Here is a 25,213-nt window from a genome sequence, read left to right as displayed (position 1 = left end):
GCAGTTGGAAAGGGAAATAATAAACATAGAAAAAAAATTAGCAAAAAAGGAAGATACAACCAAAAGAAGAGAATTGGCGGATAAAAAAATAAAATATGAAACATTACAAACATATAAGGTGGAGAAGAATACAATGAAGACAAAACAGAAATATTATGAACTAGGTGAAAAAACACACAAAATCTTAGCATGGCAGCTTAAGACAGAGCAAACTAAGAAAATGGTATTGGCAACAAGGAAAAAAGACAAACAAATTACATATAATCCAAGAGAAATTAAGGAAAACTTCAGAGAATTCTATGAACAATTATACCGAACTGAAAACGAAGGGAAAGAAGGGAAAATAGATGAATTTTTGACTAAAATTGAACTACCAAAACTACAAATAGAGGAACAAAATAAATTAACAGAACCATTTGGAACAGTAGAAATACAAGAGATAATAAAAAATTTACCAAATAATAAGACACCAGGAGAGGATGGACTCCCAATAGAATTCTACAAAACATTTAAAAATCTAATAATACCGCCCCTCCTGGATGTAATCAACCAGATTGATGAGACACAAAGCTTACCAGATTCATGTAAAACAGCAATAATTACAGTGATACTAAAACAAGGGAAAGATCCACTCTCACCAGCGTCATATAGACCAATATCTCTGCTAAACACAGATTATAAGATAATAGCTAAACTATTAGCAAACAGATTAGCAGAACAGGTACCGAAAATGGTAAATTTAGACCAAACTGGATTTATCAAAAAAAGACGCACAACAGACAATATTTGTAAATTTATTAACTTAATTCATGCAGTAGAAGGAAATAAAGCACCGGCAGTAGCAGTTGCTTTAGACGCAGAGAAGGCCTTCGACAGAGTAGAATGGAATTACTTGTTCAAAGTATTGCAAAAATTCAGTTTACCGGAGAAGTATATTAATTGGATTAAAGCATTATATGAGGGACCGTTAGCGAAAGTGACAGTAAATGGACATGTATCAAAGCAATTTAACTTAAGCAGGTCAACGCAACAGGGATGCCCACTATCACCATTATTGTTTGCGCTAGCTATAGAACCACTAGCAGAATCGATAAGAATAGATAATAATATAAAAGGAATAAAAATAAAAGACAGGGAATATAAAATCAGTCTATTTGCGGATGATGTGATAGTGTACTTAACAGAACCAGAACTATCAATAAAAGAACTATATAAGAAATTGAAGGAATATGGAGAAGTGTCGGGATACAAGATAAATGTAAATAAAAGTGAAGCAATGCCTATGAATAACGCGGATTTCTCAAAATTTAAGGAGGAATCCCCATTCAGATGGCAAATGCAGGCAATAAGATACCTAGGTGTGCAAATAAACAAAAATCTAGGCCAATTATATAAACTCAATTACAATCCACTAATGAAAAAATTACAGGACGATTTAGAGCATTGGAAAGAGCTACCACTAACACTGATAGGAAGGATAAACTGTATTAAAATGAACATTTTTCCAAGGATACTATACTTATTTCAGGCATTGCCAATACAACTGACAGAAAAATTCTTCAAAGAGTTAAAGAAAATAATAAGGAGATTTTTATGGAGAGGGGGGAAACCGAGGATAGCACTAGATAAATTAACAGAATGGTATAAACAAGGAGGCTTACAATTGCCAAACTTCAAAAATTATTATAGAGCCGCACAATTAAGGTACCTATCAGATTTTTATCAAACAAGGGAAAAACCAGACTGGACGAGACTAGAATTAGATAAAATAGGGGAAAAGATACCTGAACACATATTATATAAATGGGACGAAAAATTGGTACAACATAGAACTTCTCCAGTATTACACCATCTCCTCAATATATGGAAGAAGATTCATGTAGAAAGAAATAAAATAAATTATCAAATACCAAAACTAATATTGACGCAAAATAAGCTACTCCCTTTTACAATAGACAACCTTGCCTTTAGAAAATGGGAAAAAAAAGGGATTAAAAGAATAGAAAATTGTTTTTCAGGAAGTAGATTCTTATCCTTTGAACAAATGAGAGATAAGTACAATATAACTGGAGATACAGCGCTGGCATATTACCAACTGAGATCCTACTTGAAAGATAAATTAGGAAGCAATTTGAGTTTACCAGAGGGAAGTAACCTTGAATATGTGATTACAGATACAATGTTAATCAAAAGATTTATAACAAATATGTATATCAAACTGCAAGAAAAGGAGAATGAGGAAACAAATGGTAAAACTAAACAAAAATGGGAACAAGATTTAAATATAAAGATAAAAAAGGAAACATGGGAGAAATTATGTTCTGGAACGATGAGAAATACAATAAATACGAGGCTGCGTATGATACAATATAATTGGTTACACAGACTATACATTACACCGCAAAAGTTAAATAAATGGGACCCAACAGTATCTGATAGATGTTTTCGATGTAAAAAAGAAAGGGGAACAACAATTCATGCAATCTGGACATGTGAGAGAGTAGAAAAATTTTGGGATGATCTCAATCAGATATTAAATAAAATAACAGAAAACAATATACCAAAGAATCCAGAGATCTTTCTCCTAAGTAACATAAAAAATAAAGAATTTGGAATTGACTTGGAAGATGCACAAAAAAGATTTGTCAAGATAGCCCTAGCCGTAGCAAAAAAATGTATTATGTCAACCTGGAAATTGGAAGATAATTTGAAAATACAACAATGGTATATAGAAATGAATAAATGTATTCCATTAGAAAAAATAACATATAGTTTAAGAAATAACATTGAAATATTCGAACAAGTATGGGAGCCTTACATTAAATACAATAGCGAAAACCTACCAGGGACAATCATTACCTAAGTTGATGGAAGGAGAAGAAAAGAAAAGAATGGACTCTGTAGAATTTCTGGTGTATTTTTGTTGAATGACAACATTGTCTGACTGAATTAATGCAACCTAGATTGTATACCTAAAATGGATGAGAGGGGGGGGGGGGGGGTGGGGGGGGGTGGCTTGGGAGGAGGGAGGGGGGGGGAGAAAAAGTCACTGTAAATGTGTGGAAAAGAAAAAGTGTATATCATGGCTATTGTGATTTATGGTGTGAAAAATAAAAAATTTAAAAAAAAAGTCTCACTTTCAGCAAAGTTCTTGCATTTTAAATGAGATGTGAAGTGTTATTCTGTGGTGTCCTACACTAAACACCCACAATCTCTTTTAAAAAAAACATTTATATATAAAATAAAATATAACCCATCACAGCATCTAAATGATTAGATGACTTTTAAAGAGTCTCCAAAAAATATTGAAACATGGATTCATACACAGTTCAAATTGACTGGTCACTTAGTTAGGCAGGGAAATAGGATTAGTGAATTTGGACAAAATGTGATTGCTTCAAACTCTTTGCTTGAGATTGCCTTGGCTGCTGCCTTATAAATAGGGTTAATATTCTACCAAAATAAAGTATTTATAGAATTTCACTTCCCTTTCAGGAAGTCCCGTTGTGTTTACAATCAATGAAGCATATTGAAATTTAGCACTATTACAATGTGCAAAGCACAATCCCAATTTGTATCCAGCAAGCTTTCATAGCCATGTGATAACATAGTAGGCCATGACACTAACACAAATGGCAGGACTCCATCTTGTATCCTTGTGGAAGTGCTGGTTTCCAATAATTTTAAAATATTCATTGCATGCATTACTTTTCAGTTCAAATTGAAGTTAAAACTATGCTGGAAATCTGAAATCAAAACGGTTGATGAAACTCAGCAAGTGGAAAGAGAAACAACGTGTATTGCTTTGGGCTTTGAATTTGTTGACAGAAAAACAAGTTGGTCTGGAGAGCCAAGGAGGCGGAGAGTGATTTTTTTTTAAACCTATTCCGAAAAGTATTAATTTTGAATGTTTTAAGCTATTTGTGTGAATGGGTACCAAAGCACAGCAGAAATGTGAAAATAAGTTATTTATTAAACCAATGGTTAGATACATCACTAGATCGTAGTTTAAAAAAAATATTATAAATAATTTTTAAAATGGGGAAACCACCTAAATTGGTATTAAATGGTAATGTTTAGGTATATCTTTGACAGTTTTAAAAATGCAAAAATAGTTTCACATGATGAAAAATCAGTTATACACAAATAAACTGGCCAAACATTTGTAATTACTGACCACTCCAAAAATATTGAAATGATATTAAAGATTTCAAGAAATCTATTCCTTGGAATCCAGAGATTTAGAAATCAAAAGGATGCTGTGAATAATATGAAAAGCTACACAGTGAAGGTTTTTTGCAAGAATCTTTTCAAGGTTTAGCATTGTGCCTCTTCAGGTGGAATTAACTCAAATTAATGAATCAAGTTTAAAAAATATACTAAAGCTTTCATTTTAAAGAACCTTCAAACTAACAAAGTTGACCCATCTCAAGTTGTTCCTTGCACTAAATATGCCAATTGTAACAAAAGTTCCTGGCTCAGAGCTCATCTCTGATATGGATGCATTGATGCAGACTTGATGTTGGTTTTTATGGTACTTGGCATTTTACCTGGAATAAAAAGAGAAAATATCAATCCATAAAATTGTTCAGTTGCAGATTGAATTTTGCAAAAATAAAGGGAATTTAATGAAAAGAAATAGAGCACTTTAATAAATGATAGATGCTTGGCTAGGAATAGTTTAGGGCAGTGGTTTTCAAACTTTTTCTTTCCACTCGCATACCATTTTAAGTAATCCCTGCCATAGGAGCTGTGATTAGTGAGGAATTACTTAAAGTGGTATGTGAGTGGAAAGAAAAAGGGTTGAAAAACAATTGTTTTAATTGTACCTCATTGACTCATGCACAGTCAAAGAAAATGGGCCAATGACAATTTTTTTCAAGCAAAATATTTCAGTAACAATTTTGTCTCGATTCCCCCCCACTCACATATCACCTTAAGCAATCCCTTACTAATCAGAGAGCACCTATGGCATAGGGATTACTTAAGGAGTTTGGTTGGTGTATGTGCAAGAGTTAAGTACCCCAATGATATTGAATTTGCACCATTAAATTTTGCCAATCAAACTCCAATACGTGAACTCACCGCTCATGCGCCAACAGAAGACTCGCGCATGCGCAATGGAATTGAGATGGCTGCATCCAGCCTACGGACCCCAGGAAGCTGACTAACAAGGCAAGTACACACATTTTGGCTCTTAAATCCCCTGTATCCCTGTTAAAGTTTGTCAAATACAACATAATCTGTAAATTTTATATTTTTAAAATGTTTTTGGTTGTATGAGTGGACAGACACAAGTCGCAAGTCAGGGAGTATCTATATATAACTGCTTACCTGGCTGACCTTGCTGTGATGGAACCTGTCCAGGAATTCCTTGTTGGCTTGGCCCACTTTGAATTGTCACCTGTGCAAGACTTGGACCTCCCTGTAGGCCACCACCTGGTACAGACTGCCCTGAAGAGACCGGCCCAACTTGTGTTTGCTGTCTGATAGGTTTGGATAATCCTTTTCCAAATCCAATTGCTGCCACTAGAGCATTTGTATCGGCTGGATTAAAGGTCTGTTTGTTCTGCCGCAAGGCTGAAAAAAACGAAACATTGCAAGTGCAAATGTTGCAAGTTCTTGTTACTAATCAATATTGTACCTTTACAATGTTATAATTGGTCAGATCTTGCAGGCCAAGTCCTCATCTTCCTGGACTTGCTTCCCATGACCCAAAGTATAGCCGCAAGGTCTGGAGGGCAATAGGGCATCCGTGATGAGGATGTTCCATCCATGACACTTAGACTTTGTAAAGCAGATTCGGCCTTTCTGTCAATGAATCCCATATCGAGCAAGTTTTAATTTTGCAAACAGTTGTATTCAGCTAAGCTCTATCTATAAAACCTGAAAGCACAGGATAAAATAGTGCTTTTATGAAAATAAAATACTAAGTACAGTTATAGTCATTAGGAAATGGATTCCATTTTCTGTCTCCTTGCTTGTAATTTGATGACAGCGGAGCGTACTGGAGTAAAACAATAACCAATTGCTGATATTTAGCTCCAAGGGCCACAATTCACATTAAAAGGCTGAATTTACCTACTTTTTCCAAGATTCCATCATTTCTGGCATTTATTTGTAGATGGAGGATATAAAATATTACAATACAGGCATGAGGTTTGTATTAAGGGTCAATATTACGTGCATAATAATTCTTCTGCTATGTTAATAATGTTTCTTGGCGATTTCAAAGCATTTTTTAAACTTGTAAAAATGAATTGAAACAATGAAAAAAAAGTAGTCTATTGTTTGTTGCATACCTCCACTCTCAGTCTCTCGCTCCTCCCGGGTGTTGTTGAGTTTGTCTAGCAAGTTGCTGCACATTTTGTTCATAGACTGGACGTATTTCTACAATGGCAGCAATAAACAAATAAAATAATATGAAACAGAACATGTTCAGTAGATCAGCCATTCTTAACAAGGGTCATAAAATAAAAATATGTAGTCAGAAGGAGAGAAGCATGGAAGAAACCAACTAAACTTGACTGTTTCACAGGGAAAGGGGTGGGGGGGGGGGGGGGTGGGGTGGATACATAAACTTTTAGCAGCCAAAAAAACGTTGAGAATGGCTGCAGTAGATAACCACGACATTTTACATTTACCAGTAGTTTGTGTTGTTCACTTTTAAAACGATACTTGCAAATAAGCAGTCCACTGTTAACATAAATGGGTAGAAATAACTGATGGTTCTGGAATGGAAATTGATTAGACATTTTTTTCTTTTTTAAAAAAAAATGGAAAGCTTCACGAATTTGCGTGTAATAATTGCGCAGGGGCCATGCTAATCTTCTCTGTATCATTCCAATTTTAGTATAAGTGCTGCCGAAGCGAGCACCTAGATTAGACATTTATATACAAAGTAAACAATTTAGATTTAAGATTTATTGTCAGAGTACATAAATAACATCACATACAACCCTGTGATTATTTTTCTTGTGGGTGCAACAGCGTTACCACTTATTGGTAGCACAAAAGAGAACTGTTCACAATGTACACAAGAAAACAGATCTAGAATGTAAAAAAAGTGTGCAAGTAAATACCTAAATGAGTCCCTGATTGAGTTTGTTATTGAGGAGTCTGATGGTGGAGGGGGAGCAGCTGTTGCTGAACCTGGTGGTGTGAGTCCTGTGGCATCTACACCTCTTTCCTGATGGCTACAGCGAGAACAGTGTATGCTGGGTGTTGTGGATCCTTGATGATTGCTGCTGCTCTCTGACTGCAGCATTCCCTCAGTAGTGGGGAGGGCTTTGCCTGTGTTGTGCTGGGCTGTGTCCACTACCTTTTGGAGGGCTTTATGCTTAGGGGTATTGTCCTCATACCAGGTCAGGAAGCAGTCAATCAGCACACTTTCCATCGCACATCTGTAAAAGTTTGCCAGGGTTTCTGGTGTAATAGCTCTGCAAACTCCTGAGGAAATAAAGGTGCTGAGATGCTTTCTTCATGATGCCATTAGTGTGTTGGGGTCTAGGAATGATCCTCTGATAGTGACTCCCATGAACTTACTTCTCCTCTGGTTTTCCCTTACGTCAACAATCAGCTCCTTGGTTTTGGTGACTGAGTGCAAAGTTGGTGCACCATTCAGCCAAGTTTTCAACCTCACTCCCGTAGGCTGACTCATTGTTAGCAAATTTTGTAGATGGTGCTATTGTTGTCCCAAGATACACAGTCGTAGATATAAAGTGAGTACAGCTGAGGGGGGGGGGACGGGGGCAAAGAATGCAGCCCTGTGGTGCTCCGATACTGATGGAGATTGTGGAGGAGATGCTCTTACTGATTTTGGTTTGGATTGGAGGTGAGGAAATTCATGATCCAATTACACAGTGGGGTGTTGAGTCCCAGGTCTTGGAGTTTGCTGATCAGGTGAGGGGATGATGGTGTTAAATGCTGAAACATAGTTGATAAAGAGCATCCTGATGAATGCATCTTTGCTATCCAGGGCTTTATGTCGAGCCAAGTATAATGGGCCATTTAGCCCCTTGTGCCTGCCCCACCATTTAATAAGATTGTAGTTCATATTTGACCTCAGTGGTACTCCCCTAAATTTACCTAATATCCTTCAATTAATAATCAAAATTCTTCTGGTCAAGTATCTTTCCAGTGACAGCTGCCATGAGTTGATTTCAAAAGACTTGCTACCCTCTGGTTAAAGGAATCTCTTCCTCTGTCATGAATGATGCTTGTGCTAGATAATGCAGTCAGGAGAACATCTTCCTGAGAAGCCCATATTACAAGCTCCTGTTTTATTTAGTGAGTATCATTTTGGGCGTTGGTGCAGGTTGCAACCATTGAGTTTTCTCAACATTTACAGACTACATGGCATTGTTCAAACTAGGAATGAGGTTGATGCTCTCACCTAAGAACGAAAATAATAATTGTTTATTCAGGAAAAACAGAAGGTGAGAGAGGGTCATGTGATTATGAGTCATGTGATTGGGACACTAAAAGAAATAAAATTCAGTATTGATCAGCCACCTGATAAACACAGAGGTAGAATAGCTCTGTGTGGAAATGGACATTTCTGCTGATTCTCCTTGTTACAAGAATTTTTGAACCAATATGACCATTGTAATGGTCATTCTGATTAACTTATATCTGGGTAAAAGAAGCAGGCAAATTCCTGCATTGGATCGTGACCACTGTGATGCTCATTTCGACTGACTTGTGCCTGGATTTTGGAAGTATTGTCAAAGTCATACATTTCATTTCCCCTGTGCAAGGAAAAGGGGAGTTGTGACAACCATTCGTATGAATCGACATTTTTCTAGAAGTAACCTGATAAGGATTCGTGGGTTTCGGCAGTGTGATCACACAGTCTCTCACCTCCTTCATAATTATTTCTGAGCATCAGTTTAAAAGTCTGAGTTTCGACACAGGATTTCTAAGACTGAACTTTGGGAATGACTTTCCAAAATTGTGCCTAAACTGTTATGGTTTGGGGATTCCACACACACACACACACGTTGGTCACCCTTCAGTTCGAAGACACGTTGTTGTGCAGTTTATCTGTGGACATGAAGGTGACTTTGCATTCCCAGTCTGGGAGCACTGGAAGCGCACACATAAGTAAGATATTATATTATTAGTAATTATTAATAAATATATTGTTTTAAAAATAACACTTTCTTGGTAAATTTCTATTGCTGCCGGTCTGTGATGTAACACCCATAAGAACTGTTTCAATGAAATTGCCTGTCGTTCTTCTAATCTCTCGGGAATTCAAGAGACCGTTCTGCCTAATTCCTCCTAAGTAGGCCACTCATCCCACCATCAATTTTATAAATAAATTTTGTAAACCTTTGTGGCATTCTTTCTATCACAAGCAATCAGTTCCTTATGTTGGATGACTTGGTCTGGAGACAATATTGCTGATCCAGTCTCACCAGGGCTGTGTTTAATTGTAATAGGACATCTTTGCCTTTGTGAAATGTCTAAAGTGGCTAAAAGAAAAATGACATAAAAAGTAGTGTTTGAGTAATTAATGGGACTGAAAGCCAAATTGTCCCCAGGACCTGCAACACACAATTCCAACATTCCATGTATTGAAAACTGACAAATATAATCCTACTTATTATTTTGGCTTCTGAATTATTGGCTGAACCTGCTTATTATTTTCTGTCAAATGTATGTGATAGGAGCCAGGTTTTTTCAGACACCAACACCATTCAAACTCCACCATTTGAAAGGTACTCCGCTTTGCTTACATTTTTCCACAAGATTTTCCATTTGCACTGTCCGTGCTCCTTTACAACTTCCTGTTGTGAACAAAATTGGCCCTGTGTTCCAATTTCTTGCAGCATCCCACGAATCACATCCTCCAAACCCAAAAGTGACCTTAATAAGAGAAACTGCAGGTGGCAGAAAACTGGAACAGCACACAAAATGCCATGTTGACTGACCAATTTCATTACTGTTTTCCACATCCTGCTATCACTTTCCAACAATAGATTCTAAATGTCTCCTCTTGACATTTCTCTCCCCATTTCTGAAGAGTAAAGTCCCAGTACCCAGTTCTTTCCTCACAAACCTTTTAAGTTCCTCCTTTACATTGACATCAATTTTCTATTAAAATTCACTGTCCAATCTGCCTTCCCACTCCTCTAGACTCTTGTCTTTCATTCAATTCAAGGATTCATGTTAAAAATTAATAAGAGACAAAGTCAATTTTGATTACTGAACTTTGAGCTTAAATTCACCTGCTGTGTTGCTTTTGGCATGTTATCTCTTCCAATAGCAAATCCCCTTCACAATCTTTCTCAAACCAATACATGCAGCATTTTTATATTTATTATAGCCTGCCCACAAAAGAAAAATATCCATTTATTTCTATTCTATTTTCTATCCATTAACCAATCTTCAATCCATGGAAATAAAGTGGCAAAAATCTTTTTTTCTCAACTGTATCACGTCATCTAGATTAGTCCTTCTGGGATATAAACATTGATTGAATACATCAGACATATTTACCATTTCAACTGCCTCTTATTTCTACAGCTGTCATTGTCTGCTTGCAGGGAGCCACTTCTATTTTAATTTGTCTTCATTATATACAAATTATATTTCTAAATGCAAATAATGCTTTACCTGAGCTACATCAGGTGCCAAACGTGCTGCCTCTGCACTCAGTTGCTTTTCCTGTTCTTCAACTTCTGGATCTGGTTTAGTCCGGAGATGATCTGGAACCACCTCATGACTGAAAACTGGAACTCGACCCTCTGTTAGTTTCTATGAAAGGGAGGCACAAATCCGCAAAGTTACAGTTTTGTTGAAACATTGCTAACACTCGCACTTCCCTCCAGTAAAAAGTAGTTTTGTTTAGTTTTGGAAGAAAATTCTCACATCTCCCCCTCTAGAAAATGGCAAAGATTCAGTAAAAGGCATTTAGTAAAATGCTACACATCAGCTTGGCAAGTAAAAACTGAAGGCAATGGAATAAATAATGGTATCCATACAATGCTCCATTCGAAAAAAAAATTATTTGGAGATGAGAAAAAAATAGTGGTTGGTTGGGTGCCTCTCAAACTGCATACAGGTTGTACAAAGGCCACTCTTTTTCTCGTTAAAAATTCATGACTTGGATGAAAAGAGCACAATTCGGCAACTTGCACATATCGGAAGTGTTAGACAACATGGACACTGATCTGTTGCAATGGGGAAACATAATGAAGGTGAATTTTAACAAAGACGTGGTGATTTGATCAAAGTATAAGGAGAGGAAATATAATTTAACACTTGATTTCTAAATTGGATGCATATGTTTTCGTGTGCTGCAGCAACTGATTTTCACTTTAAAAAAAAAGCTGAGCCATCATTAGATAGAGTAAAACCTCTGGCAGCTGAAATTCACGTAACTGAGCAAAATGAATTAAAAAATGCTTGTTTAAAAATTGTAAAAGTAACTGTTATCTGAAGTAACACAAAAAAATTTGATGAAGAATGGAGCAAATATTCAGCCTTGGTCGTGCTTTGATCTCAACAGCTGTTTGAATAAAGTTGTGTGAAACAGCAATGGTTCCACCCAGGATAAAGAACTGGTTGATTTTGCCTAATCAGAGGCTTTATCTGTAAACTTGGGAAGGTGGGGGAGAGGAGGTAAATATCTCTGTTATTGTTTGTCTTTTGAGCATCTCCGTGGAGGAAGAGGAACCTACAGATGTAGTGACAATTAAAGGTTTTCAAAGAATATGACTGAAAATAAAGTAACATGCATTCAAGGTTTATATATTCATGTTCAATGTAAGCAGGTGTTTGGTGAGGCATTGTCTCGCAAGCAACTTCTACCAATCCCTATAGGTGCTGGATACCAGGGGTTTTACTGTATCAAAGTGGCTCCAAGAGTATGGGTAAATCTTCAGAAAACACTAGAAAAATCCAAAACATCAGGCAGCAGTTATGAAAAGATGAATAGAGTTAAACTTTCAGGATGATGAGCTTGAAGGTCACCTACTGAGTATTTTCAGTGCCTTTTGCCTTTTCCTTGTTTCCAGCATCTGCTATGCAAGGTTTTGGTTCATAATGGTAGCTCACATTTCTGTGATGCTGTTCATGCTCAGGAATGTGCCAAAGTACTTTGCATCGAGGAAAAGAGGAGAATCTTAGTAGCTATTCTCCATTAAATTTGCCTTTAATGTATATTGTTTGCCTCTATCAATCATTTAATTACAACTAAATAATTAAGTTAGCTATATGGAGTTGGCACAGCACTTGATATTTTTCACCTTTCAAGACTGAAAATATAATGAGAACCTTGTATAATTTATAGAAAGCACTTCACTGCTAACAGAATTATCACAGCTGGGTTGTATGAATTTGTAAGATTAACAGGTAAAGGCACAAAATGGCAGTGCAGCTATTTGTGGAAGCTATCACCAGGTAAAATATAATCTTGCACTGCCTGCATGCAGAATCAACATTCCCCCTGTTAAAAGCCACTTATTAAACATGGTTCTGAAAAGCATTTTATTTCATAATCCCTTCCTGAAAGACGCATCAAGGTGAAATTTCCTCTTGGAAATATTCAACAAATTATGCAAGTGTTAAATTTTCAGGTTAATTTTCCAATGAAAGGTCATCAATCTGAAAAGTTAATTTTTCATCTGCAATAAAGTCATTTTTTTTCTAGAATTCTCTGCTTTTTCTGTAGATTACAATATCTGCAGTATTTTGCTTTTGTGTCAGATTTTTAATTTGAAAGTGGATGAAATGTCTCTGGTTATGAAGATAAATAACATTCATTTCACTTCTGTTATTAGGGCATCAATCCATCCTATTTTCTCGACGATTATTCAGATGCTTTCCACACTACTTTTTTTTGGAAAAAGACAGTACATAAAACACCTTCTATAAATTACTTGTTCAGCGTTGATGTATTCTGCAAGTAATCCCAGAATACAGCAGGAGTTTGATTGCCTCTGCATCTCACCTATTTACAAATCGTTGCCATTCTTAATCCACAGAGAATCATACTGTTCCAGAATTGCATTTGAGAAATCCCTGGCTCAAGTAATATAATGTGGTAGATGCAATTAGATTCATGACATACCATCAATTCATCGTCACGGTCAGGAGAAAGCAGCAGCGGGATAATGACTTGATTTCGTAGAAGCGGTGTTTTATCATTCTTTAGGAGCTTGTTCAAGGTGTTCAACTGCCCAGACACCAGAGCAAAGTTATCCAAGACTGAGGGCCTATCAAACAGGTGGTGGACAAATCAGGTAAAGGCAGGTGCACAAACTTCATATCAAATAGGAAAGACAAGTAAATTTGGAGAGATCATAGCAAGATTTTTTATGTGCATGTAGAGAATTAATCAAAAGGGATGATCAAAACACAAGAACACGAATAGGCCTTATGGCATGTGGTGCCTGATCTGCTATTCAAGGAAATCATGACTGATCTGATGATAGGCTCATCTCCACCTAACTACCTTTCTGCATATTCCTTAATCCCCTTACTATGTAAAATCAATCCAATCTTTTCTTAAATATATTTACCGAGGCAGCCATCACTGCTTCAATGGACATCCACCCTCTGGGAAAAGCAGTTCCTCCTCATCCATGTCCTAAATTCACTACCCTGAATCCTGAAGCTATGTCTCCTAGATCTAGTCTCCTCCACCAATGGAAACAAACATGGAGTACCTGGCCAAGTATTAAAGATCTGTGCTGATCAACTTACTAAGGTATTCATGGATATCTTCAATATCTCACCCCAGCAGAGCGTGATACCCACCTGTTTTAAACAGGCATTAATCATACCGGTGCCCAAGAAGAGTGCAGTAACCTGCCTTAATGACTATCGACTAGTAGCATGAGTGATGACATGTTTTGAAAGGCTGGTGATGAAGCAAATCAGCTTCTGTTTGAATAGTGACATGGATCCATTCCAGTTCACCTATCGTAGAAACAGGTCTACAGCAGATGCCATCTCACTGGCTCTACTCAAAGCCCTGGAACCCCTGGACAGCAAAGATGTATAAATCAACTACAGTTCAGCATTTAACACCATCATCCCCTCAAAACTGATCAGCAAATTCCAAGACCTGGGAATTAACATCTCACTGCGAAATTGGATCACGGATTTCCTCACCTCCAGACCACAATCAGTGAAGAATGGTAAGAACTTCTCCTCCACAATCTCCATCAGTGCTGGAGCACCACCCGGCTGTGTTCTTAGCCCCTTGCTCTACTCACTTTACACCTACGACTGTGAAGCTCAGTACAACAATAACATCATCTATAAATTTTCTGATGATCCCACTAGTGGGTTGTATAAAGGAAGGGGATGAACCAGCGAACAGGATGGAGATTAAAACCTTGGCTGAATGGTGCACCAACAACAACCTTGCACTCAATGTCACCAAAACTAAGGAGCTGATTATTAAATTCAGGAAAGGAAAGCCAGAGGTGGACAATCCAGTGGTCATTGGGGGATCATAGGAGGAGAGGGTGAGTAAATTCAGGCTCTTGGGAGTCACAATCTCAGAGAATCTTTCCTGGACCCAACATGTAAATGGCATAATGAAGAAAGCACGTCTGTACCTCTACTTCCTCAGATTTGATATGACACCAGAAATCCTGGGAAATTTCTTGAGGTGCGATGGAAAGTGTGCTGACTGGCTACATCATGGTCTGGTATGGGAAAACCAATACTCTTGACCTTAAAGCCTTGAAAAGATAGTGGACACAGTCCAGGACATCACAGGCAAAACCCTCCCCACTACTGGGTACATATACAGCAGTGATTCTCAACCTTTTTCTTTCCACTCACATACCACTTTAAGTATACCCTATGCCAAAGGAAATAAGCCAATGACAATTTTTCTCAAGCAAAATATTTCAGTAACATTTGGGTCTAGAGCAGTGATTCTCAATCTTCCCAATGCACTCACATCCACCTTAAGCAATCACAGAGCACCGATGGCATTGGGTTTATTTAAAGTGGCATGTGAGTGGAGAGGAAAAGATTGAGAACCACTGATCTACAGGGAACGCTGCCATCGGAAGGCAGCAGCAATCATCAAAGACCCCCACCACCCAGCACTCACTCTGTTCTTGCTGCTGCCTTCAGTAAAGAGGTCGAGGTGCCACAAGACTCGCAGCACCAGATTCAGGAACAGTTGCTACCCCTCCACCATCAGACTCCTTAACAACAAACTCAATCAGGAACTCACTTAAGGACTCTTACTTGTGCACTTGATTGATTTTCTTTGTTCTCTCCGTATTGCAGTTTGTTTACATTTATTATCTGGTTACAGTTATTTTATTTGTTTACATGTTCACGCTGTACTGTTTATTTTTCTGCACTATCAATTAGTGGGAATTCTGCCACGCCCGCAGGAAAAAGGAATCTCAGGGTTGTATGTGATGTCATGTATGTACTCTGACAATAAATCGGAAATCAGAATCCCTGCTCATTCTTCTAAATTCCAGTGAGTCCAGTCTCAGACGACTCAATGTCTCCTCATCAGCTAACCCCCTCATCTCTGGAATCAACTTGGCGAACCTCCTTTGCACCACCTTCAAAGCCTTCCTCAAGTAAAGAGACCAGAAATGCAGACAGTACTCCAGATGCAGCCTCACCAATAACTTGAACAGTTGCAGCATAAACCCCCCCCGCCCCCCCACCCCGTTCCTAAATTCAAACCTTCTAGCAATAAAGCCTAACATTTATGGGTGGCACAGCGCTTAATGCAAACTTGCGCTGCCTGTAAAGAGTTTCTACACACTCTTCCAGTGTCTGCATGGATTTTCCCTGGGGGCTCGTTTTCTCCCACCTTTTTTAAAAAAAGAGAACCGGGTGTCATTGGGCCATACAGGGTCATGGGCTGAAAGGGCCTGTTACCGTGCTGCATGTCTAAATTTAAGATTACATTTGCCTTCTCGATAGCCTACTACACCTGTAAACCATCCTTTTGCGATTCTCTCATTTGGCAACATTGTATTCCATCTGCCAGACCCTTGGCCACTCACTTAACCTATCCATAGGACTCTCTGAATCTTCTTGGTGATGGTACTAAATTTGCTTTTCCACTCAGTTTAGTGTCATCAGCAAACTCAGATACACTCTGTCCCCTCTTCCAGATCATTAATGTTATAGTAAATGATGTATTTGTACAGAAACAAATTATATAATCATGAACCAACCCGCATACTATTTATATTCATATATCTACTTCACAAAATTCAGCTGCACTAGCTAAGATTGCTCTTAATGAGAATCAGAAACTATATGGTCACTGTAGGGATCTTAAATGGCCTTGAAATAGAAAGTTTGTGATTACATTTTGCAGTCTGCATCTGACTTACATCAACAGTTCAAATATTAATTATACAACTTCTAACTCCTGTGCAAAGCTCAGTCAAGGAACTGTTCCTTCTTAATACTGTGATGAGAAAGTAAGTTTTGTGACCTCTTTGTAAAAAAAAATAAAGGGAGAAATAAGGATATATGTAAAGGTCAAGATGAGCAGATTCCTGCCTGGTTAACTAAAAAAAAAGTTGATAAGCAGTCTAGCATCCTCAGCCCAAAACAGTTCTGAATGACTCAGCAGGTCAGGAAGCTCCACAGAGAAATGGCGAGCATGTCAGTCATCCGTTACTGAAGCATTTAGTTTGATTTTCTTTCCGCAGATGCTGCCTGTTAAATATTTCTAGCCTTTTGTATTTTTATTTCAGATTTCTAGCATCTGGCAAGGAATTAGTTAAGAATTGCTTAAGGTGGTATGTGAGTGGGATGGAAAGATTGAGAATCACTGCTCTAGACCCAATTGTTACTGAAATATTTTGCTTGAGAAAAATGTCACTGGCCATTTCCTTTAGAGTTATGAAATCGTGCACATAACGAGTCAATTAGGTACGATTAAAACAGTGGTTTTCAACCTTTTCCTTTCCACCCACCTACCACCTTAAGCACTCCCTTACTAATCACAGAGCACCTATGACATAGGGATGGTATGTGAGTGGAAAGAAAAAGGTTGAGAACCACTGAGTCAGCCCAATATGTTCAGGATAACTGGGCTGATACGCAATAAAGTTTGTCAGTGATTAAAAAAGGATAACATTTCAAGAAAAAGTCAAATCGGAATAGAGCACATCTGGATGTTATTCCTGCCCCTGTAAGATACATCTTACAGCAGGGGTGGCCAAACTATAGTCCTTGGGCCAACTGCAAGCCGTTGCCCATTTTAAGTGGCCTGTTAAAAAAAATGACAGTGTTGCCGCTGGTGCGGACCCATGGAGAGCGAAGTCTCTGTGCTCCTGCATGGGGCTCATCTGCCCAGTCTGACTGCCGTCAGCTCTGCACAAGATTTAAATGGCCTGATTAAAGGAGCCAACATTGGTTGAAAACTGCTGGGCTTAATACTGTTTGGCTCATGACTCCTCATATTTTTCTGCATATGCTCTACAACCAAAATAGTTTGGCTATCCCTACCTTACAGAATATTATATAACCCATGCAACTGGTAAGCTGTTTTGGTGACCTTATCCTGCAACCTATGGGTAAAGTGTGTAAAAAATAAATCAATCATTTTTATCTTTAATCTAATATTTGAATCAACAGGAAGAAATTCTCTTCAAGTGCTGCAACAAGCAGGACTATTGTAGTTGAAACTTGGGTTGGATGCTGGAAAATTCAATATCCTCAATCCAGAGACTAATTCTAAGTTCTTCTAACTAGAATGCCAATTTCTGGAGTTGTGTGGTAGAGTTAGAGGAACGAGAGAGAAGGAACCATGTTTTTCAAACAGGCATCATACCAGTTCATTCGATCAAATTCGTTCTCTAATTTCAGGATGAAAGCAGCCAAAGAATTCTTCAGATCGGCCACACGGCTGATAATTGCATCCACCGATGCCTCCAATTGCTTTTCTTCTTGTGGCTGCGAAAAGCGAACATTAAAGATTGAATAAAATGTCGAAGTTTTTCCAAAGGTTCAATTCCAGAGAGCAATTTTCATTTTGACATTATGGGAACACCTTATTGAGAGTGGGCTCAAGTAGTCCTGTTAACTCAAAATGCCTCTAAACATTGAAGACAGATATACCACTTAACCCAAGTGTTAATGACAATGACACCAAATGGTACCCCACATTGGCCAAAGGCCTTGATGCTGTTCATTACTCTAATTTCAATTAGTAACCCAAAGCATGTCCAATGCATCTTGTAATACTACCTACTATTCCTTCTATAGGAGGTATAGTTCCCTCATTCACAGAAACCAACCAGATATAAACTTCTGCAACAATTCCCGATAAGTCTCCTTATAAAAATTACCATGTAGTTCATCTCCCTTTGTTTCCTCTCTTTAGGTGTAACCTTGTTATTCTGTTTCTACAACTAAGGTAATTGGGTGGCACAGGGCTCAATGGTCAGAATTGACTTCTATCATAATTTTTTTTTAAATGATGGAAGTTTGAGGGAAGATTCTAGAAAAGATTCACTAGAGTCATTCCAATAATTAAGGATTTCAGCTACAACATTGGCTGGAGAAAGGAATTTGAGAAGAAAGTTGATGAAGGGGAACAAGATTATGTCAGGAAGGGTTGGTGGGAGGAGACTACTGAGGTTTGGGTGAGATTGGTTATTTGTGCACGGTAAAAAAGATTGTCTATGTCCAAGCACATGAGAGCAAAATGTGTGTTGCCAAGTCTGGTCTGCAATCACCTTGGATTTTCTTGCCATTGGACCAAGGCCTTCTATGTTCAGATCACATTAGGTGAAGTGAAATGGCTTGTGTAGCAATAATATCTTCTATCTCTATCTAAGGGAGGTTAGCTAATTAAGAACAAAAGATTTATATTGACAGAGAGAAAGAATGGACGATGACATTGACAGAATTGTTGAAATAGAAGCCATGTTGATTTGGTGGACTGAAAAGCCACTTTTGGAGCTTGTGTGGCGGCGCACATACTCGTGGCGAATTGGTCCCCAGTGTACCACCACACCGGCCGGGGAGCTGCGAGAAGACGGCACCGTCAGGGGACCTCTGTGCTACGTGGGTTAGAGCAAGGTGCGTGCTTCGGGCGAGCACGGTGACGTCACTGCCGACGCGGGGGTGGAGCTCACACTGGCCTTAAAGGGTCGCGCGCGAAGTTTGAATAAATCAATTCGTTGAAACCTCCAACGTGGTCGTGGTGTGTTTCAACTTGTGTAGCAGTCACTACATTAGAACAATTCTATGATTCTGTTTGCAGACACTCATGTCAAACTATGGAAAAATCAATTAAATTTTTGATATAAAAACTTGAAACTTTCTTATAATTTTCAGTCTGAAAACTCCATACACATAGATGTAACAGTTTTACAATTTATATTCATCACATTACTGACACCACCAATATTTACTAAAATTCTGTACTATTTTATTTACACTGCAAATGATTCAATTTGCTTAAAGAGCCTGTGAGCTTTGGCTCGAAGTTTGTCAATTTGTCTGAGTTAGCTTGTGGATCCAAGTCCAAAAATCAAACTTTTAGCAATTCTAAAATATAGTAGATATTATGCTCCACAGTCAAAAATGTTATTTAAAAAAAGAGATGTCATTTGTTAACAAATCCACATTACTGTGAAGAGTAGAGAAAATCCCAAGCTGTCTTCCCAGTATTTGAGATCAACATAAAAATATTTGTGACCTCAAAGGCAAGCTTCAGAAAACTGAACAAGATTGTTTGCAAACTTGCCGATTAGATGAACCAGTTAGAGAGAATAAACACAAAGGGATATGCTAACATTGTGAAATGTACATCAAAGCTATTTTGAAATGCACATCAAATGAGGGAGTATTTCTGGAGAGAATATACAAATTAATAAAGTATGTCACATGGCAGAGGAGTCTAAATCAAGAAGACAGGGATTTAAGAGCAGAAAGATTGATGAGACGACCAGAAGACATAGCAGTAGAAACAGACCATTCAGCCCAAGTCTGCCCTGCCATTTAATCATTTTTCCCATTCAGCCCCAATGCCCAGCATTCATTCCATAACCTTTGATTCCCTGGCTAACATATTAATCTCAGCCTTAAATATACCCAATCACCATACCTCCACAATGGTATATAATTTCATTTTTGGTGCCGTTCTCCCTTATTGAATAGTGGGATGACATTTGTGATAATCCAGTCCTCTGGGACCAAACCAAAATTCCTGAAAGATCATTACTAATGTCTCCAAAATCTCTCCCACTGGTTCTTTAAGATCTTGAGGGGACAATTCATCTGGTTCAGGAAACCTATCTTCGCTTAGACCATTCAACTTTCTGAGCACTTTCTCCCTTGAAATAGTAACTGCACTTGCTTCCCTTCCCTAATGCCCTTTGACACCTGGAACACTGCTGTCTTCAACAGTGAAGACTTATGCAATGTACTCATTTAGTTCCTCTGCCAACTCCTTGTCACCTTTATTTCTGCAGCTTCATTTTCTCCTGTCCCTATAATCTACTCCCACCTCTCTTTTACTCTTTATGTTCCTGAAGAAGCTCATTTCCTCTTTAATATTATTTAGTAGCCTACATTCATACTTCATCTTTTCTCTCCTTGTTTTTTTAGTTACCTTTTGTTAATTTTTTGAAAAGTTTCCAATCCTTTATCTTCCCACTAATTTTTCCTTCCTTGTCTGCCCTCTCTTTTGCTTTTACCTTAGCTTTGACTTCCCTTGTCAACTGCAGTGGTGACATTTTATCATTCCAATATTTCCTCTTTTGGTATCTATTTATCCTGCACCTTCCTCATTACTTGCAGAAACTTCATCCTTTGCTGCTCTGCCATCTTCCCTACTATGACCAGTTCCTCTCTCATGCCACTGTAATTCCCTTCACTGAAATACAAACACATCTGACTTTAATTTCATTTTGTTAAATCTCAAAGCACTCTAATCACCTCAGGGGCATTACACAAGACCCAAACCAGTACAGCCGATCCTCTTGTGGGCTCATCAACAAGCTGCTCAAAAAAGCCATCTTGTAGACATTCTGCAAATTCTCACTCTTGAGAAACCAGTCCCAACCTCGTTTTCCCAATCCACTTGCATGTAAAAATCCCCATGACTACCATAACATTACCAGGATATTGGTTCCCCTCGAGTTCCTACTTGTACAGGTCTCCCCTTCTCCAGAAAAGGTTTCAATGATCCAAGAATTTAAAACCCTGCCTCTGCACCATCTTTTCAGTCACTTATTTGTCTGCACTAACTTCTTGTTCTGATCTTCCATAGTTCGTGGCATTGGGAGTAATCCCAAGATTAGCAAACATCTTGGAGGTTCCTGCTCTTCAACTTCCTTCCTAATTTGCTAAAGTTTCTTTGAAGGACCTCTACCTCATTTCTGCCGATGTCATTGGCATCAACATATACCATGACCTTCTGACTATTCACACTCCCCCTTAAGAATATTCTGCACCCTCTCAGAGACATCTGGACCTGAGCACCTGGGAGGCAATATTCTATCCTGGAGTCTCTTGTAGCCTCAGAATTCCCCTATGACTATTGGTCTGCCTGACTTCATCCTTCCCTTCTGAGACTCGGAGCCAACCACAGTGCTATTGGTTTGGCTACTGCCTTGCCCAGATTGGTGACCCCCACCCAGCATTATCCAAAGGGGCACACTTGTGGCTCAGTGGAATGGCCACAGGGAAACCTTGCACTGACTGCCTATTCCCAGTCCCTCTCCTGTCACCCAGATACCTTCGTCCTGCCTCCTTGGTGTGATTGCATCCCCATAACTACTGCTGTCTATTACCCCCTCTGCCTCTTGAATGATCTGCATTTCATCCAACTGCAGCTCCAATTTCCAAAAAGTTTCTAAGGAGCTGCAGTCCTCACAGATGAAGTCATCAGGGATACTGTTGGCATCCCTGCCTATTCACATTCTACAAGAGTAGCATGTCCCTGACCTAGTTGCCATTCCCATTCACTATTAAATAGGAAAAAGAAAAACTTGACCTTTCCTTTCCTCACTACGCCAATACTCCAGCCTCTTCTCACTGAAGCCTCGCGAGCAAAAGCCTCAAATTCCCACTCCTACACTGGGCTATTCACATAATGGCTGCTCAGCTTGAGCAACAGCTAATTATCCACTGGATAGATTTAAGCAAGCACCTAGCTTTCCCAGTGTTTTTCAAGCACTCCTCCTCTCTTTCAGAGTCTCATTCTCATATTCCCCAACAAGATTTAAACAAGCATTTACCTCCTGGATGGTTGATACATTGAAGGAGTCGCCAGAGGAAGTGGGAACATTATAACGTTTAAAAGACATTTAGACAAATACTTGGTTAATGAAGTATATAAAAGTGCTGGTGAAACTCAGCAGGCTATGCAGTGTCCATAGAAAGTTAAAAGGCAGTCAATGTTTTAGGCTAGAGTCCTTCTAAACTCTTGAAGAGCGAAGAACAATTCAAGAGTGAAGGAGTCAGGCTCAAAACTTTGACTGCCTTTTGACTTTCTATGGACACTGCGTAGCATGTTGTGTTTCTCCAGCATTTTAGAACACTGTACTAGACCTCAACATCTGCAGATTTTCTTTTTCAAGTACATAGATAGGAAAAGTTTCAAGAAAGATGGTCCAAACACAGGCAAATGGGACTGGCTAAGGTGGACAACTTGGTCAGCAGGGATGAACAGGGAAGAAGGGTCTGCTTCGATGCTCATTAATCTGACAGATGGAGAACATTATGACAAATGTTGTCAGCTGTGAAACAAACCAAACAATTGAATTATCTGAATGTTGAGTCCTGAAGGCTGCAATATTGCCTAGGTGGCAGATGAGGTGCCATTTTCCAAATTTACAATTGCAAGGCTGATAGGTCAGAGAAGGATGGTGGATTAAAGTGACAGGCAATTGAAAGCTGAGGGACCCTCTTGCATGTTGAACTGAGGAATTGTGCAATGAGATCACACAATCTGTGATGCAATGTCCACATTGTAGAGTAGAACACTTTATAATACCCTTCTCTGAAAAAGCAAACAGCTCCTTGTCCTCAAATTACTCTCCCCAACTAATCAGTCACTTTATTATAATCTTCATACTCCAAAGCATAAAAACAAAATTGTGTTTCCCCAAACAGAGCCCATAAACACATAAAAAGGGCCAATCCAAATACAATCTGACAAACAAGACCAAAATATACAAAACAAGATGAACCAAGAAAGCCCATGCACACCATTCAGCCTACAACAGAAACCACTGCGAATATATGTGCCATTATCACGAGCAAGCAAAACAGTAAGCAGAACACCAGACAAAATATACAAGTCCTAACCACTTGACCTGCCCAAGAAGCTGCCATGGATTTACGTGCAGCCATCTTGAGCACAAAATTAAATAACACAAAATTCACAAGGGACCCCAATTAACAAATAACTCCCTCGCCACTGCACAGTGACTACAATACAATCAGTAGGACCAGACAACAGGCCTGATACCACAACATAGTAGTAGGCAAGATCTTAAACATCCATTACTTCCAGTACAGAAACACCATCCAGTCAATTGACAGGAGAGATCCGCAGAGTTCAGTGACTTTGCACCATTGACCAGAGAGGGAACCCCCACACTGTGTCTATGGTAGCCATCACCGCCAACTCCTTCCAACACAACTCCTTGAAGTGCCTGCTATGACCGGTAGTCACATCATCTGCCTGGCTGACCTCATCAATGCAGTCTGTGAGAGCCCTCTCTCTCTGTTACATCCTCCAGCTCCATAACCTCATCCCTGAGCTATCTCTATTCCACCAGTTCTGGCCTCTCGCTGACTTCACTTGCTCGACCAGAGGACAAAAGGCTGCCTGGGGTCCAGGTATTGGGATTAATAAGAACAAAAGAATTAGGAGCAGGAATAGGCTATCCAGCCTGCTCCCACCATTCAATGAGATTGTGGCTGATCTGATGATAGGTTCATCTCCACCTATCATTACTCCATAATCCCTTAACACTTTAGACTCTAACTATTTTTAACCTTTCATAATATATACTCTGACTGGGTCCATGGATAAACTACAGTAAGAACACCAGTACAAACCAGCTGCTGGTTTGTTATAAAACAAGCCCCAGAAAATAAGAGATATGGAACACATGCACTTGTTGGTAGTTCCTGAAAACTGGGACACAGAATCCAAAGAGTCTCGTATTAGGTAAAATCGCTCTAGCCTTGGCTTAAATATATTTTATGAGGCAGCTTCCACTGCTTTAATGGGCAGAATCTTCCTCAGATTCACCATCCTTAGGGAAAAGCAGTTCTTCGCTATCTTGATCCTTAAATCTACTATCCTTAATCGTGAGGCAACGTCCCCTAGTTCTAGTCCCCCCTCACCAACGGAAGCAACTTACCTACCCCTCTTATCTACCCCAATTTTATACGCTTCTACAAGATTCCCTCTCATTCTTCTATAGTCCAGCGAACATGGTCCCAGACGACTCAATCTCTCCTCATGGGCAAATCCCCCTCATCTCCTGGAATCAACCAGGTGAATCTCTGCGTCACCTCCAAAGCCTGTACACCCTTCCTCAAATAAGGAGAGCAGAACTGCAGACAGATGCAGTCTCACCAGTATCAAAACTGCAGACAGATGCAGTCTCACCAGTATCAGAACTGCAGACAGATGCAGTCTCACCAGTATCAGAACTGCAGACAGATGCAGTCTCACCAGTATCAGAACTGCAGACAGATGCAGTCTCACCAGTATCAGAACTGCAGACAGATGCAGTCTCACCAGTATCAGAACTGCAGACAGATGCAGTCTCACCAGTATCAGAACTGCAGACAGATGCAGTCTCACCAGTATCTTGTACAGCTGCAGCATAACCTCCCTGCTCCTAAATTCGCCTCCAAAGCCGAATGCCCTTCCTAAACCTCTGAGATCCTCTTTCCTCTTTGAGGAAGCTCATTCAAACCGAGCTCTTGACCCCAACAGCCCTGTCCCGTGGCGGAGACTGAGTTATTGGGTGGGTTGCCCGCAGGTTTCACGCACAGGGACCTTCCTGAGCTCCACACATGGAAGCTGTCATTCCAATCTTTCTCCAAGGCCACAAAACATCGGCAGAGGCTTCTTCACCCGCTTTTCCAGGCCCAGAAGAACATTTCCAACCTCAACCCGTTCCCCCCTCACCTGCATCGCCGCCACCGCTCGAGACCCGGAAGGCACCGCTCGAGAACCGGAAGCCACCGCTCGAGAGCCGGAAGCCAC

General features: G+C 39.3%; 1 protein-coding gene and 1 non-coding gene across 2 annotated transcripts; both read right to left on the bottom strand.

The window, feature by feature from the left end:
- Positions 1 to 2,734: 2,734 nt before the first annotated feature.
- Positions 2,735 to 25,205, bottom strand: med8 (mediator complex subunit 8). Its single transcript, XM_069939010.1, has 7 exons — positions 25,136 to 25,205; positions 17,798 to 17,919; positions 13,082 to 13,226; positions 10,624 to 10,764; positions 6,303 to 6,390; positions 5,335 to 5,580; positions 2,735 to 4,550 (listed from the first exon to the last, which is right to left on the bottom strand). Exons 1-7 carry the CDS (start codon positions 25,139 to 25,141, stop codon positions 4,486 to 4,488), a joined length of 813 nt encoding a protein of 270 aa, XP_069795111.1. The 5' UTR covers positions 25,142 to 25,205; the 3' UTR covers positions 2,735 to 4,485.
- LOC138765591 (U6 spliceosomal RNA) lies at positions 6,771 to 6,877 on the bottom strand. The gene has a single exon (XR_011358588.1). It is a non-coding gene; the product is annotated as a U6 spliceosomal RNA (small nuclear RNA).
- Positions 25,206 to 25,213: the final 8 nt, after the last annotated feature.

Source organism: Narcine bancroftii, chromosome 5 (genome assembly GCF_036971445.1).
Source record: "Narcine bancroftii isolate sNarBan1 chromosome 5, sNarBan1.hap1, whole genome shotgun sequence".
NCBI lineage: Eukaryota > Metazoa > Chordata > Chondrichthyes > Torpediniformes > Narcinidae > Narcine > Narcine bancroftii.
This window is presented reverse-complemented; position numbering and strand designations above follow the sequence as displayed.